Source organism: Carlito syrichta, unplaced genomic scaffold (assembly GCF_000164805.1).
Source record: "Carlito syrichta isolate Samal-C Ts95f unplaced genomic scaffold, Tarsius_syrichta-2.0.1 Scaffold316060, whole genome shotgun sequence".
Classification (NCBI taxonomy): domain Eukaryota; kingdom Metazoa; phylum Chordata; class Mammalia; order Primates; family Tarsiidae; genus Carlito; species Carlito syrichta.
Window position 1 is genome coordinate 1,097,084 of NW_007260156.1, and position 15,024 is coordinate 1,112,107.

General features: G+C 50.6%; 1 protein-coding gene across 1 annotated transcript in view; it reads left to right on the forward strand.

Annotated features, from left to right (window-relative positions):
• CRX (cone-rod homeobox) overlaps positions 1 to 6,919 on the forward strand; it is a 19,259-nt gene extending 12,340 nt beyond the window's left edge. The window contains exons 2-4 of the mRNA XM_008073763.1: positions 1,904 to 2,038; positions 3,355 to 3,506; positions 6,018 to 6,919. Coding sequence (XP_008071954.1) covers positions 1,904 to 2,038; positions 3,355 to 3,506; positions 6,018 to 6,665 — 935 coding nt within the window. The 3' untranslated portion in view covers positions 6,666 to 6,919. The remainder of the gene's footprint in view (positions 1 to 1,903; positions 2,039 to 3,354; positions 3,507 to 6,017) is intronic.
• Positions 6,920 to 15,024: the final 8,105 nt, after the last annotated feature.

Genomic DNA, 15,024 nt, shown 5'->3' on the forward strand with positions numbered 1-15,024 from the left:
ACTCACCTCAGCCTCCCAAAGGCGCAGGATTACAGGCTGAGCCACCGAGCTCGGTTGATCTGTTTGTTTTGATCTGCACCACTACTGACCTGCTTCTTGAGTGCCTGTTTTTTCCACACAGTGGCCGATGCTGGGCGTTATCTGTCTCTTTAGTCTTTGCCAATCTGATAGGTCAGAAATGATCGTGGAAGATCATTACTCACTGTCATTTTATTTTTATTTTTCGTTTTATTTTGAGTCGGGGTCTCCCTTTGTCGCCCAGGCTGGAGCATAGTGGCACGATCACGGCTCACCACAGCCTTGACCTCCTGGGTTCAGGCGATCCTTCCACCTCAGCCTCCAAGTAGCTGGGACTACAGGAGTGCGCCACCACACACAGCTAATTTTTTAAACTTTCTTTTTTTTAGCCGGGCTCAGTGGCTCAGCCTGTAATCCCGTGCCTTGGGAGGCTGAGGTGAGTGAATTGCCTGGGCCCGCAGGTTCGAGACCTGCCTGGGCAGGTGAGACCTCATCTCTACAATAAGTAAAAAAAATTAGCCAGGCATGGTAGCACGCGCCTGTAATTCCGGCCACTCGGAAGGCTGAGGCAGAAGGATCGCTGGAGCCCAGCAGGTCGAACCTGTGGTGGCCGGGACTGGCCATTGCACTCCAGTCTGGGCGACGAAAAAAAAAAAAAAAACTTTGTTTGTAGAGATGAGTTTTTGCTATGTTGTCCAGGCTGGTCTTGAACTCCTGGCCTCAAGTGATCCTCCTGCCTTGGCCTCCCAAAGTGCTGGGATTACATGCGTGAGCCACCTGGTCACTCACTATTATGTTAATATCACTCTCCTTTAGGGTGAACATCTATCCCAGTTTGTCTGGGACCATCTGGCTTAGCACTGAAAGTCCTATGTCCCCAACCCCACCACCCTAATTTTCGTCCCATGCAAGCAGGGACAACTGGTCAGCCTACTTTCCCAGGTTATGTGTGAGGCTGAACATATGTTTCTGTGGTCACAGAAAGAATAGGTTCTGGGTAAGGGAGTGTGTCAGGATCAGATTTTTTTTTTTTTAGTTGGAGTCTCACTCTGTTGCCCAGACTGGAGTGCAGTGACTGCTCCCGGCCACTGCAGTTTGACCTGCTGGGCTCCGGCAATCCTTCCGCCCCAGCCTTCCAAGTAGCTGGAACTACAGGCATGCGCTACCACGCCTGGCTGATTTTTTAAAATTTATTGTAGTGATGAGGTCTTGCTGCCCAGGCGGGTCCTGAACCCGTGGGCTCAGGCAATCCACTCACCTCAGCCTCCCAAAGGCGCGGGATTACAGGCTGAGCCACTGAGCCCAACAGACTTTATTTCTGAGTCAGGGTCTCACTCTGTTGCCCAGGCTCGAGTGCAGTGACATGATCACGGCTCACCTCAGCTTTTAACTCCTGGGCTCAGGCAATCCTCCCACTTTAGCCTCCCCCGAGTAGCTGGGGCTACAGGTGCACACCACCATGCCTGGCTAATTTTTTGTAGAGACGAGATCTCCCTATGTTGCCCAGGCTGGTCTCCAACTCCTGGGCTCAAGCGATTCTTCCACCTTGGCCTCCCAAAGTGCTGGGATGACAGGTATGAGACTCCGCGTCCGGCTAGGATCAGATTTTTTTTTTTTTAAGGACAGAGAAGAAGTAAGAGCTTCCATCTATGAGGCTTATTATTACGACATCAGCTCTCTGCTCTACAGAGCCTCAAGGAAGCTCTGACAATCTCAAGCAGAGGGCCATTTTACAGGTGAGGAAACTGAGGCACAGAGAGGTGAAATAAAGAGCCAAGGTCACATCCCTAGGGAGAGAGAGTCAAGATTTGCACTTTCAGCCCACATGTCACCACATGGTGAGTAACTCATGAATATTTGCGCACCTCTGCATCTTCTCTTGCAGGCCCCCTGACCTGGGCCCCAGCGTTCCCGGAGATCATGATGGCGTATATGAATCCGGGGCCCCACTATTCTGTCAACGCCTTGGCCCTGAGTGGCCCCAGTGTGGATTTGATGCACCCGGCTGTGCCCTACCCAAGTGAGTACTGTCCCTTTTTGCCACCCCAGGCTGGCTCCTTCTCTTGGGGGACCTCTGGGGTCCCTGGCCCTCAGGAAGAAGGCACTTCTGGGAGGGACAACGCGGCCACACACAAGCCCTTTGTGTCCATCTGAAAATGCAAAACCTGATTGCATGTCACTGAGGGATGTGGGAAGACACATGGTGATTCCTAAAACTTAGGATAGTGGCTCCCATCGCGGAGAGGAAGGGGGACGTAATCTGGAAGGGGAGCCGGGGGGTGTTTTCATTATTATTTATGTACTCATTTATTTTTAGAGATGGGATTTTGCTGTCACCCAGGCTGGAGTGCCATGGGACAATCGTGGCTCACTATAACCTTGAACTCTTAGGCTCAAGTGATCCTCCCATCTCAGTCTTCTGAGTAGCTGGGACTATAGGCGTGAACCACTGCGCCCAGCTAGCTCAGCTAGCAAAGCTTTCTTTCTTTCTTTTTCTTTTCTTCTTCTTCTTCTTCTTCTTTTTTTGCGGGGGTAGAGATGGAGTCTCACTTTGTTGCCCAGGCTAGTCTCCAACTCTTGGCCTCAAGTGATCCTTCTATCTCAGTCTCCCAAAGTGCTGAGATTACAGGCGTGAGCCATCACACCCCGCTAAAACTTGCTCTAAGAGAAAGGAACATGGCATTACTTTTTAGCTGTTGTTTTTTTTTTTTCTCGCTAAATTGAACTACCTGGACTTGCCACTTTTATAGGCTAGAAATGGTTGAATGTCACCGAGTATGGTGGCTCATGCCTGTAATCTCAGCACTTTGGAGGGCGGAGGCGAGAGGATTGCCTGAGCCCAGGAATTCGAGACCAGCCTGGGCAACTTGGTGAGACCTCATCTCTACAATAAATCAAAAAATTAACCAGGCATGGTGGTGTGTGCCTGTAGTTCCAGCTATTCAGGAGGCCGAGGTGGAAGGATCACCTGAGCCCGCTAGGTCAAGGCTGCGATGGCCATGAGCATGCCACTGCCCACCAGCCTAGGTGACAGAGTGAAACCCCGACTCAAAAAAAAAGATTGACTGTCAGCCACATCCTGCTTTCACTGACTATGTCTTAAACGGCACATGAGGAAATTTGGGGAGGGCAGCTACTCACACACCTTCCTGCAGGGGTGAAGCCAGTTCCCCCCCAAGGGAGACACAAGGACAAAGTAACAGGCACACAGCAAAGTATAGGAGGCAGGGGTGTCTGTTCCACCTCTAATTTAGGCCAATGGCCACCGAAAACCTCAGGGCCTCACAGAGGCAGACTGGATCACGGATACTCCACTTTCTATTCCCCTCAACCCAGGCGCCCCTAGGAAGCAGCGGCGAGAGCGAACCACCTTCACCCGGAGCCAGCTGGAGGAGCTGGAGGCCCTGTTTGCCAAGACCCAGTACCCGGATGTGTACGCCCGCGAGGAGGTGGCTCTGAAGATCAATCTGCCCGAGTCCAGGGTTCAGGTGGGGTGGCTGCTCCCTGGGTCCCTCCTGACCCTCCCCGTGACCTTCCGTGGGCCTTCTGCAAGGTCACAGAGTGACAACCTGAGTTATAAAGGGGACTGATGATCCTTCCTGCCATCATTCCACTGACCTCTGTCACCTGTCATCCTTCCACTCTGCTCCAGCCATACTGGCTTTCAATGTGCCATGCCAGGCACACCCCTGTCTCAGGACCTTTGCACGACTTCCTCTACCAGGAATGCTTATTTTCCATGATAGTCACATGGCCCCATCACCTTGCTTGGGTCTTTGCTTATCCATCAATCAAGACCCCTTGTCAATCACTGACCATAGCATTTAAAATAGCAATCCTAGGCCGGGTGTGTTGGCTCACTTTGGGAGGCCGAGGTGAGAGGACTGCTTGAGTCCAGCAGCTCAAGGTCAGCCTGGGAAACTTGGTGAGACCTCATCTCTACAATAAATCAAAAAATTAGCCAGATGTGGTGGCATGCACCTGTGGTTCTAGCTACTCGGAAGGCTGAAGTGGAAGTCGCCAGAGCCCAGCAGGTTGAGGCTGCGGTGGCCGGGAGCGTGCCACTGCACTCCAGTGTGGGTGACAGAGTGAGATGCCATCTAAAAAAAGAAAATTAGCCGGGCTTGGTGGCTCAGCCTGTAATCCCGTGCTTTGGGAGGCCGAGGTGAGTGGATTACCTGAGCCCGCGGGTTTGAGACTTACTTGAGCAACTTGACGAGACCTCATCTCTACAATAAACCAAAAATTAGCTGGGCGTGGTAGCGCGCGCCTGTCGTTCCAGCTACTTGGAAGGTTGAGGTAGAAGGATCGCCGGAGCCCAGCAGGTAGAGGCTGCGGTGGCCGGGAGCGGCCACTGCACTCCAGTCTGGCCGACAGAGTGAGAATCCAACTCAAAAAAAAAAGAAAAGAAAATTAGCAATCCTTTCCCATACTCCATCTTCACTACTCCTCCTGCCCTGGTCACCTGCTTCCCTCATAGCATTTATCACCTTCTAAGACACTAGATGACTCATTTGTTTGCTGTTTGTTTGTCACTTGCCTCTCCCAACTAGAACGTCAGCTCCACTGACCTATCCCCAAAGTAGTAGATGGTTAGAGCATGTGCATTGACTGATTGGATGGATGGATGAATGTATGTGGTGGACATATGATTGGATGGATACATGTAGATGGGTGTGTTTGCATGACTGCATGCACATATGATTAGATGGATGGATGGATGAATACATGCATGATGTATGCACATATATGTATGGTTGTATAGATGAATGTATTTATGCATATATGTATATATGTGTATATGATTGGCTGATGACATGAAATATGTGTGTTTGTATGATTATATGTATGTAATACATACTTGTATGTATACATGTATGATTAAATGGATGAATGCATTGTGTCTGATGTATGTATAATTGTATGTATCTATGATCAGATGGATGGGTGAATTTATTTATTTTTTATTTTTTTATTTTTTGAGTTGGAGTCTCACTCAGTCTCCCAGACTGGAGTGCAGTGGCCGCTCCCGGCCACCGCAGCCTCGACCTGCTGGGCTCCGGCAATCCTTCCGCCTCAGCCTTCCAAGTAGCTGAAATTACAGGCACGCAACAACCACGCCCGGCTAATTGTTTTGATTTATTGTAGAGATGAGGTCTCGCCAAGTTGCCCAGGTGCATCTCGAACCCGCGGGCTCAGGCAATTCACTCACCTCAGCCTCCCAAAGCGCGGGATTATAGGCTGAGCCACCGAGCCCGGCTGGGATGGATGAATTTATGGAGGTATGACTGCATGTATAATCAGATGAATAAATGTATATATGTGTGTTTGTTTGATTGTATGCATGTATAATTGGATTGATATATGTATGCATGATATATGATTCATGTACATATGCATGCTTGTATGTATGTGTGCATGCATGATTGGATAGAAGGATGAAAGTATTTATGTATATATGAGTGTATGTATGAATGTATGATTGGATGGATGAGTGTATGCATGGATGTAAGTATGTATGTATGAATGCAGATATGGTTGGATGGATGGATAGATGCGTGGACAGATAGATGTATGGATGGATAGATGGATGGTTGGATGGACGGATGACTGGATGGTTGGATGGATGAATAGATGGATGGGTGTAGAGATGGATGGTTGAATGGATGGATGGATAGACGGATGGATGGATGGATGGACGGATGGACAGATGGTTGGATGGATTGATAGATGATGGATAGATGGATGGATGGCTGGACAGATGGCTGGATGGTTGGATGGATGAATGGATGGATGGATGGGTGAATGGACAGATGGATGAATGAATGGATGGATGGATGGTTGGATAGATGGATGGATGGATGGGTGAATGGATGGATGGATGGATGGGTGGATGGATGGATAGATGGATGGATGCATGGATTGCCACCCTGGGCGCCCTGAGGGTTCTCCTGGCCTCTTCCCTCCTTGTCTACTCCAATTTCCCTCTCACTCCCCAGGTTTGGTTCAAGAACCGCAGGGCTAAATGCAGGCAGCAGCGGCAGCAGCAGAAGCAGCAACAGCAGCCCCCAGGAGGACAGGCCAAGGCTCGCCCTGCAAAGAGGAAGGCGGGCACATCTCCAAGACCCTCCACGGATGTCTGTCCAGACCCTCTGGGCATCTCAGATTCCTACAGCCCCCCTCTGCCCGGCCCTTCGGGCTCCCCCACCACGGCAGTGGCCACTGTGTCCATTTGGAGTCCAGCCTCAGAGTCTCCCCTGCCTGAGGCCCAGCGGGCTGGGCTGGTGGCCTCAGGGCCTTCTCTGACCTCAGCCCCCTATGCCATGACCTACGCCCCAGCCTCGGCTTTCTGCTCCTCCCCCTCAGCCTACGGGTCACCGAGCTCCTATTTCAGTGGCCTGGACCCCTACCTCTCTCCCATGGTGCCCCAGCTGGGGGGCCCGGCCCTCAGCCCCCTCTCTGGCCCATCTGTGGGCCCCTCCCTGGCCCAGTCCCCCACCTCCCTGTCAGGCCAGAGCTACAGCGCCTACAGCCCTGTGGACAGCTTGGAGTTCAAGGACCCCACGGGCACCTGGAAATTCACCTACAACCCCATGGATCCTCTGGACTACAAGGATCAGAGTGCCTGGAAGTTTCAGATCTTGTAGAATATGCTCTCTCCATCACTGTCCAGCGGCCTCAGGACCCTCTCTTGTCTAAATCTGCTTCCCTGCAGCTTAGCTAATGGGATTGCACCCCTGAGAAAGCAATGGGAACCGGCGATCCTCTGAAGCAATCCTCCTCATTGGTATCAGCACAGAGCACCCCTTCCTTCCTCAGGGGGAAGGGATGCTCCTGGGATGCTCACAGGTCTTAAGTTCTCTCAACCCAAACACTGTCTTGCAAGATCGTGACTGGTGGATTAGACCACACGCTCCAGACTTTAGAACTTGTTCCAAGAAGAGATCAAACCAACCTTGCAGTCGATTTGGGGTCATGTTCATGCCCTCGGACTAACAGGCAGGGAGGCTGGATTCTTACATTCACTAGCATATGGTTAGGGGTCTTTTTCTTTCTTTCTTTTATTCTCTCTTTATTTTGTTCTCTCTCTCTTTCTTTCTCTCTTTCTAGAAACCAGGTTTCACTATGTTGCCCAGTCTGGTCTTGAACTCCTAGCCTCAAGCAATCCTCCTGTCTCAGCTTCCTAAAGTGCTGGGATTATAGGCAGGAGCCACCATGCCTAGCAGATCTTTTTAGAAACTCCAAAGACAGACTTTAAGAAGCACTGTTAGGAAACCTTAGGCCAATTATGCAGTCACATAAAAAAATTCATTTGGAAATCTTGCAGACTTCACAAATGTCAGGCTTACATGGTAGGTAGGTTTAGGGGCTGATATATATATGTATCTATATGCATATATGTATTTTTTTCTTCTTAGTTCCTTTTTAAAGAAATTTTCTCATTCACTCACTCATTAGCATGTTGGGAATGGGTGTATTTTGGTAGAAAAATGGAAGACAAATTGCCTGTTTCTACTCTGTTTTTCTCTTGATTTAAGATTTTCTTCTTCTTTCTTTCCTTTTCTTTTTTCTTTTTCTTTTTTTGTCAGGGTCTTACTCTGTCATCCAGGCTGGAGTGCAGTGGGATGATCACGGCTCACCACAGCCTTGACCTCCTGGGCTCAGGTGATCCTTTCACCTCAGCCTCCAGAGTAGCTGGGACTGCAGTTGTGCACCACCATGCCCGGCTAATTTTTTGATTTTTGTAGAGATGGGGTCTTACTGTATTTCCCAGGCTGGTCTTAAACTCCTGGGCTCAAGTGATCCTCCTGCCTCAGCCTCCCAAAATGCTGGGATTACAGGCGTGAGCTACCATACTCGACCATTGATTTAGAATTTTCTAAAGGTGAGTTTCACCCAAACATTGGTGACATTGGACTGGTTGCCTGGGGTGCACCACTTGTAGTAGTGGATATTTCAAAGAGAAGAGGCAGATGGACACATTTCCCATTTGTAAATAAACAAGAGACGAGGAGAGGGAAAGAGATTTGGAGGCAGTGCCACATTCCAAACGTACATTCCCTCTTTTAGGACTTTTGTTTTCTGTTTTGATTGTGGAATTGGAAAACAGAGCTTGGCCTGTGGACATTTTCCTGGGCTGCACCATTTCTTCTTGAAATTCACTTTTACCTACAGCGACACAGGCAAGCATTGTGAGAATTTGAAGAAGGAGTTGGGTATAGATATATATATATATTTTTTGAGTAGGAGTCTCCCTCTGTCGCCCAGGCTGGAGCGCAGTGGCATGCTCACGGCCACTGCAGCCTCGACCTTATGGGCTCAGGTGATCTTCCTGCCTCAGCCTCCAGAGTAGCAGAAACCACAGATGCACGCCACCAAGCCCGGCTAGTTTTTTAGATTTAGTGTAGAGATGAGGTCTCGCCAAGTTGCCCAGGCTGGTCTTGAACCCGCAGGCTCAGGCAATCCTCTCACTGAGGCCTCCCAAAGTACTGGGATGACAGGCGTGAGCCACCAGGCCTGGCCAGGAGTCAGGTATTTTGACACTCTTACAAGCTTGGCATTTGGCCCCTGCTTCCTCATTCTGAACACTTTCTTCATTTTTGCACAGGGAGGCAGGATCCGAGTCCTTCCTCAGTGGGTTTCACAAGGGAAGATGTGAGAGAAAGTTGGGCAGGAAGGCAGTGGCAAGCTGGGGATGCCCAACAATGAGCTCGCCAGGGAAGAATAAAAGTCCTCGGGTAACATTTGGCAGTTTCCATGGCGTAAACCCTCCCATCATTGGCTGTCTTCAAGCAATCAACCTGAGGTCACTGAACTTGGGGTTGAGAGAAGACTTGGCACAACCTATGCTTACCAGCCAGTGCACACTGGCACCAGCGTCCCCAGGGTCAGGAGAAAGGCTCGGTGTGAAGAGAGGCTGGGAGGTATCAGATGACGTTCCCAACTCCAGACCAGAAGAGGTCCACACAGCCTAGATTTTGTGAGGGGCATCCTGTGGTCACCAGAGCCCACAAAGATGCTTTATTCCACACACAACGTGTTCATCTCTCATGGGCCCGAGTCATGCTGGGGCTCTGGGACACTAAGCCCAGGAGTGGCTCAGAGGTATAAACACGTGGGTGGGGTGACTGGGGGATGCAAACTAAATTCACAGGGGAGGGACAGGCACGGCATGAGATGACATTGTGCCCTGGATCTGCCCACGTTGGGACCAGAATCCAGCATCAGTTTTTTCTTTCTGCAGAGACTCTGGGTTCTGGGCTGGAGGGCTGGCGACTCAGGCATAGGCAAGAATGCCGTCCTGCTTCAGGGAGTTCTCCATTCCCCGGGGAAGCCTGTGCCTTGTGCAAACAACTCAAAGAACGCTTGATGTGGGAGTCAGGGAGGGCTTGAAGGATGGACACAATGCTCTGGGAAAGGGTGGGAAGGAATGGCGTCTGGGAGGCCTCCGTCACAGGCCGATGGGGTAAGACCTCAAGAGGCCCGATCCTGGGGTCTTCTGAGGGACCTGAAGTTTGAGGGAGGAGTTGAGTCTGACCAGGGGACCCCCAGGTCCTGGGCCAGCCTCCTGGACGTTGGTTCTTCAGCTGTGCGCTGGGGATATCAGACATTCTAGTTCCTAAAGCCCGGAAGGGTGACAAGGCCAGTGAGGACAGAAGGAAGAGGCCAGGAACCTCTCTTGTTCCGTGTCAACTTCTCTGTCCTCCCTTTTCCCACACACTGGCCTCCGCGTGCCCCTTCTCTGGCTACCCACAGAGTGAAACCGATTAAAATGTTGAATCCCATGTACAGTCTGGGTGATTCTCTGATTTCCGTGTTTTTCCAGGAGGGGCAGACAGGGAGCAGGGGGAAGCAGAAACTGCCCCAAACAACCGATCTGACTCTGGGGGGTGTGAGCCCACCCACATGCTTCACCATCTTTCCCTCACTCTCTCCCTAAAGCCAGTTAAGAAGGGGCGGGGCTCCAGGGCCAGACGGCCAGCCCCACCCTTCGTGACCTGAATGACTTCCTGGTGTTCCTCCTGGCCCGGGTGTGATGACAACACTTCCTGCCTCAGTGGCTGGAAGTGAGGATGAGTGAACCAACTTCTGGCCAGCACTGAGGGCCACGCCCGGCCCCTGGCAAGCCCTTCCTTACAGCGTCCAACCTTCTGTACGTGACACCATGTCCAGCTAATTTTTTGTGGAGAGGGAGGTCTAGCTATGCTGCCCAGGCTGGTCTTGAACTCCTGGGCTCAAGGAATCCTCCCACCTTGGCCTCACAAAATGCTGGGGTCACTTCCACTTCTCCTGGATCCTCCTCCTCCTCCTTCTTTTTTTAAAGATGGGAGACTGGGCTGGGCGTGGTGACTCATGCCTATAATCCCAGGACTTTGCGAGGCCGAGGTGAGAGGATTGCCTGAACCCATGGGTTTGAGACCAGCCTGGGCAACTTGGAGAGACCTTGCCTCTACGATAAGTAAAAAAAATTTAGCCGGGTGTGGTAGCACGCATCTGTAGTTCCAGATGCTTGGAAGGCTGAGGTGGAAGGATTGCCCGAGGCCAGCAGGTCGAGGCTGCGGTGGCCTTGAGCATATCACTGCACTCCAGCCTGGGCAACGAAGTGAGACTACAACTCAAAAAAAAAAAAAAAAAAGATGAGAGGCTGGAGTGCAGTGGCATAATCATAGTTCACTGCAGCTTCGAATTTCTGGCCTCAAGTGATCTTCCTGCCTCAGCCTCCTGAGTAGCTGTGACTAAAAGCATGTGTCACCATGTCTGGCTAATTTTTAAAAAAAACTTTTTTTTTTTTGGTAGAGATGGGATCTTGCTATGTTGCCCGGGTTGGAGTGCAGTGGTGCGATTATAGCTTACTGCAGCCTCAAAATCCTGGGCTCAAGAGATCCTTCTGCCTCAGCCTCCCAAGTAGCTGGGACTATAGGCACGTGCCACCACGGCTGGCTAATTTTTTAAGCTTCTGTAGAGATGAGGTCTTGCTATGTTGCCCAGGCTGATCTTGAACTCTTGGCCTCAAAGAGATCCTCCTGCCTCAGCCTCCCAAAGTGCTTGCGATTCTAGGCGTGAGCCCCTGCACCTCTCACCCTTTATCTATCTTTTCTTCTTTTTCTTCTTCTTCCTGCTGTCTCTCAGACTCCCAGGTCTTCGTTTTGTTTGCTGGGTCTTTGTCTTTTTCTTTCTTTCCTTCTGACTTTCTCTTTTTTCAGCTCTAAGTCATCATTCTCTGCCTCTGCCTCTCCGTTGCTGAGCCCCGGGTGAAGATTCTTGTTGGAGGTTGGAGGGAGGTCAAACACGGGGCCAAGGGGTTCCAGCGGAACTACTAGCCAAGACAGGCTTAATCACCTCTGGTCATCTGACCACGGGTGACAGATTTTTCCCAGCCTCAGTTTCCCCACCTAAGCGTGAAGCCTCTAAGAAGACCCACCTCAAGAGAGTGAATGAAGTTTCTACTAAGATCTTGGTCCTGAACCCCAGGACGTGGTAAGGCTCGACAAATGTTTATTTATTTATTTTGTGGTAAAATACTCATACCATAAAATGAATCATTTTGGGGTTGCTTTTGTGTTTTTCTCTTTGAGTCGGGAGCTCACTCTCGCCCAGCCTGGAATGCAGCGGCACAATCAGGGCTCACCGCAGCCTCGGCCTCATGGGCTCAGGCGGTAGGTGGGACTACAGGCACACGCCACCAAGCCTGGCTTATTCTTTGACTTATTGTAGAACAAGGTCTCACTGTATTGCCCAGGCTGGTCTCAAACTCCTGAGCTCAAGTGATCCTCCCTCCTCGGGCTCCCTAAGTGCTGGGATTACAGGTGTGAGCCTCCATGCCCAGACTTATTTTATGGTTCTTAATTCATTTTTCCATGTGAAGGCACTTGGTTCGGTGGCATTAAGTGCATTCACGGAGGAAGTCAGACATAAAGGCTGCATATTGTATTATCTTCTTTATATGAAACATTCAGATTAGTGACTGTTGGGGGCTTGAAACTATTTTATTTATTTATTTAGTTTTGAGTCAGAGTCTCACTCTGTTGCCCAGGTTGGAGTGCAGGAGCACGCTCACAGCCACTGCAGCCAGGACCTGCTGGGCTCAGGTGATCCTTCCACCTCAGCCTTCCAAGTACCACAGGCATGTGCCACCATGCCTGACTAATTTTTTGATTTGTTGTGAGGTCTCATCAAGTTGCCCAGGTTGGTCCCGAACACCTGGGCTCAGGCAGTCCTCTCGCCTCTGCCTCCCAAAGTGCTGGGAGGACAGGCGTGAGCCACTGCGTTCAGCTGAAACTGACTGTTTAATGAGCATGGGACTTTGAAAAGGCTCTGGAACTAGGTAGGTAATGATTCCACTCCTAAGTATGAGAGGGGAGTCCCCCCCAAAAAACCCATACTTTATTTGTAAAAAATTGTGTATTTATTCTTACACGTTTAAACTTCAGTCACCTTCCAAGTCCTCTCCATTTGATGCAATACACCTATCGAGACACTTTTCCCACTGCTCAGAACCGTTTTTGAACTCGTCCATGTTGATGCCTTTTAGTGCTTCTGTCGTTTTTTATTTCACCTCTTCCACATCGGCAAAATGCTTTGAGGACTTTTTTCATCCCAGGAAACAAACAAACAAAAAAAGCCGCATGGGGTGAGATTGGATGAACAGGGAGGGTGGGGCATGGGGATCATGCAGTTTTGGGTCAACAATTCAGAGCAGGTGTGCTCGTAAATCACCCATCATGAAATGGGCAAACGTGTTGAAAGAATTTGCCTCCCCCAAAATTCACTGAAGCAGAACGCAGACTCTCACAACAACACTCGCGGGTACATGGATGCCGATGGGTTCCTAGAACATTTACCTAGCAGGGGAAGCCTGTACTACAAGGGCCCACTCTCCAGAAGATAATTTTGTTTTTTGGGAGGAATCCTTCCTTGTATATACCCAGGAGAACTGAAAGCAAGTGCTCACGGAAAACCGTCTGCCCTCAAATTCATAGAACTAGACACAACAGCCAAAAGTTGGAAACAATCCAAATATCCATGTGAAGAGTGGATAAAGAAAATGTGGTCTGCCGGGCTCGGTGGCTCAGCCTGTAATCTCGCGCCTTTGGGAGGCTGAGGTGAGTGAATTGCCTGAGCCCGCGGGTTCGAGACCCGCCTGGGCAGCGAGACCTCATCTCTACAATAAATCAAAAAATCAGCCGGGCGTGGAATTCTGGCTACTCGGAAGGCTGAGGCGAAAGGATCGCGGGAGCCCAGCAGGTCGAGGCTGCGGTGGCCGGGAGCGGCCACTGCACTCCAGTCTGGGCGACAGAGTGAGACTCCAACTCAAAAAAAAAAAAAAATTATTATTATTATTTGAACTGGGGTTTCACTCTGTTGCCCAGGCTGAAGTGCAGTGGCATGATCATGGCTCACCGCAGCCTCGACCTCCTAAGCTCAGGCAATCCTTCTGCCTAAGACTTCCAGGTAGTTGAGACTACAGGTGCACGCCACCACACCTGGCTAATTTTTGTATTTTTTTGTAGAGGTGAGGTCTCACTATGTTACCCAGGCTTGTCTTAAACTCCTGGACTCAAGCATTCCTCCAGTCTTGGCCTCCCAAAGTGCTGGGATGACAGGCATGAGTCATTGCACCCGTTCTGTATATGAAATTCTAGAGAAGATAAAATTATAAGTGGCAGAGAGCAGATGGTGGCTGCCAGAAGCTGTGGAGTAGCTGACGCGATTTACTGCAAAGGGACAAAAGGGAACCCATTTGTGGTGCCAGACATATTCTCTTTCTTGAGCATGGTGATGGTTCTGTGATTGTCCAGACTCATCAAACCACACTTAAAATGGATGGATTTCACTAAGAGAGCAAAGTTAGGGGAGAAAAAAAAATAGTGATTTTTTTTTTTGAGTTAGGGTCTCACTCTGTCCTCCAGTCTCCATCTCCTGGGCTCAGGCAATCCTCCTACCTCAGCCTCCTGAGTAGCTGGGACTACAGGCGCACGCCACCACACCAGGATAATTTTTGTATTTTTTTGCAGAGACAAGGTCTCACTATGTTGCCCAAGTTGGTCTCGAACTCCTGGGCTCAAGTGATCCTCCTGCCTCAGCCTCCCAAGTAGCTGGGACTACAGGCACATGCCACCACATTCAGCTAATTTTGTGGTTATTTTGTAGAGATGAGGCCTCCCTATGTTGTCTAGGTTGGCCTCGAACTCCAGGGCTCAAGCGATCCTCCCACTTTGACCTTCCAGAGTGCTGGGATCACAGGCATGAGCCTCAGTGCTTGGCCTTGTCCTCTCCTCTCTTCACCTCTTTCTGTCTCACTCCTGCATGTCTCTGTCCCTCCCGGTCTCTGGAAACCTGCCCCGCCCCCCTCCCCCCAGCTGTCTTCTCTGCCCCTGACCAGGACTAATTTAGCAAATGCTCCAATCCTCTTATGACCACAGCCCAGCCTCAGCAGAATGGCGGGGGACTTAACGCGGATTAGGTCAGACTCATGACCCACGGGGGAAGGGGACTTCAGGGAGCTTGAACGAAGTGGCGTCCTGCCCCCCATGCCTATCCCCTCCAGGGAAATCTGTCGTGGCTGAGACACCTGCGACTCATCAAACCGCCTCTGGACTCTTCCCGCAGCGCTCCTGGGCTCCAGCTCCTGGGCTCCAGCACCGTAGGGCACTGTCCTGGTATCCTGTGGTCACTCGGACGCCCCAAGGGAGGGGATATCCCCTTCCCGGTTTTAAGGCTCAGGCGAGGTTAGGAGGGGTTAAGCACCTTTCCTAAGGCAAGCGGGGTCCAGTCCTGGCCTTCTGGGGGGCTTCTCAGGTTAAAGACGAGGAAACACAGGCCCGGAGAAGAGAACTGACTGGTCCGGGGATCACAGGGAGGAGCTAGAAGAGATAGAGACAGAGAAGGAGAGATAAGAGAGAGTTCAAAACACAGGAAAATGCATTTCAGAGGAGAAACGGAAGGCAGGGTGGAAGAAGAGATTAATTAGGCGGGAACAGAAAAAACAAACAGGGTCAGGCCCGA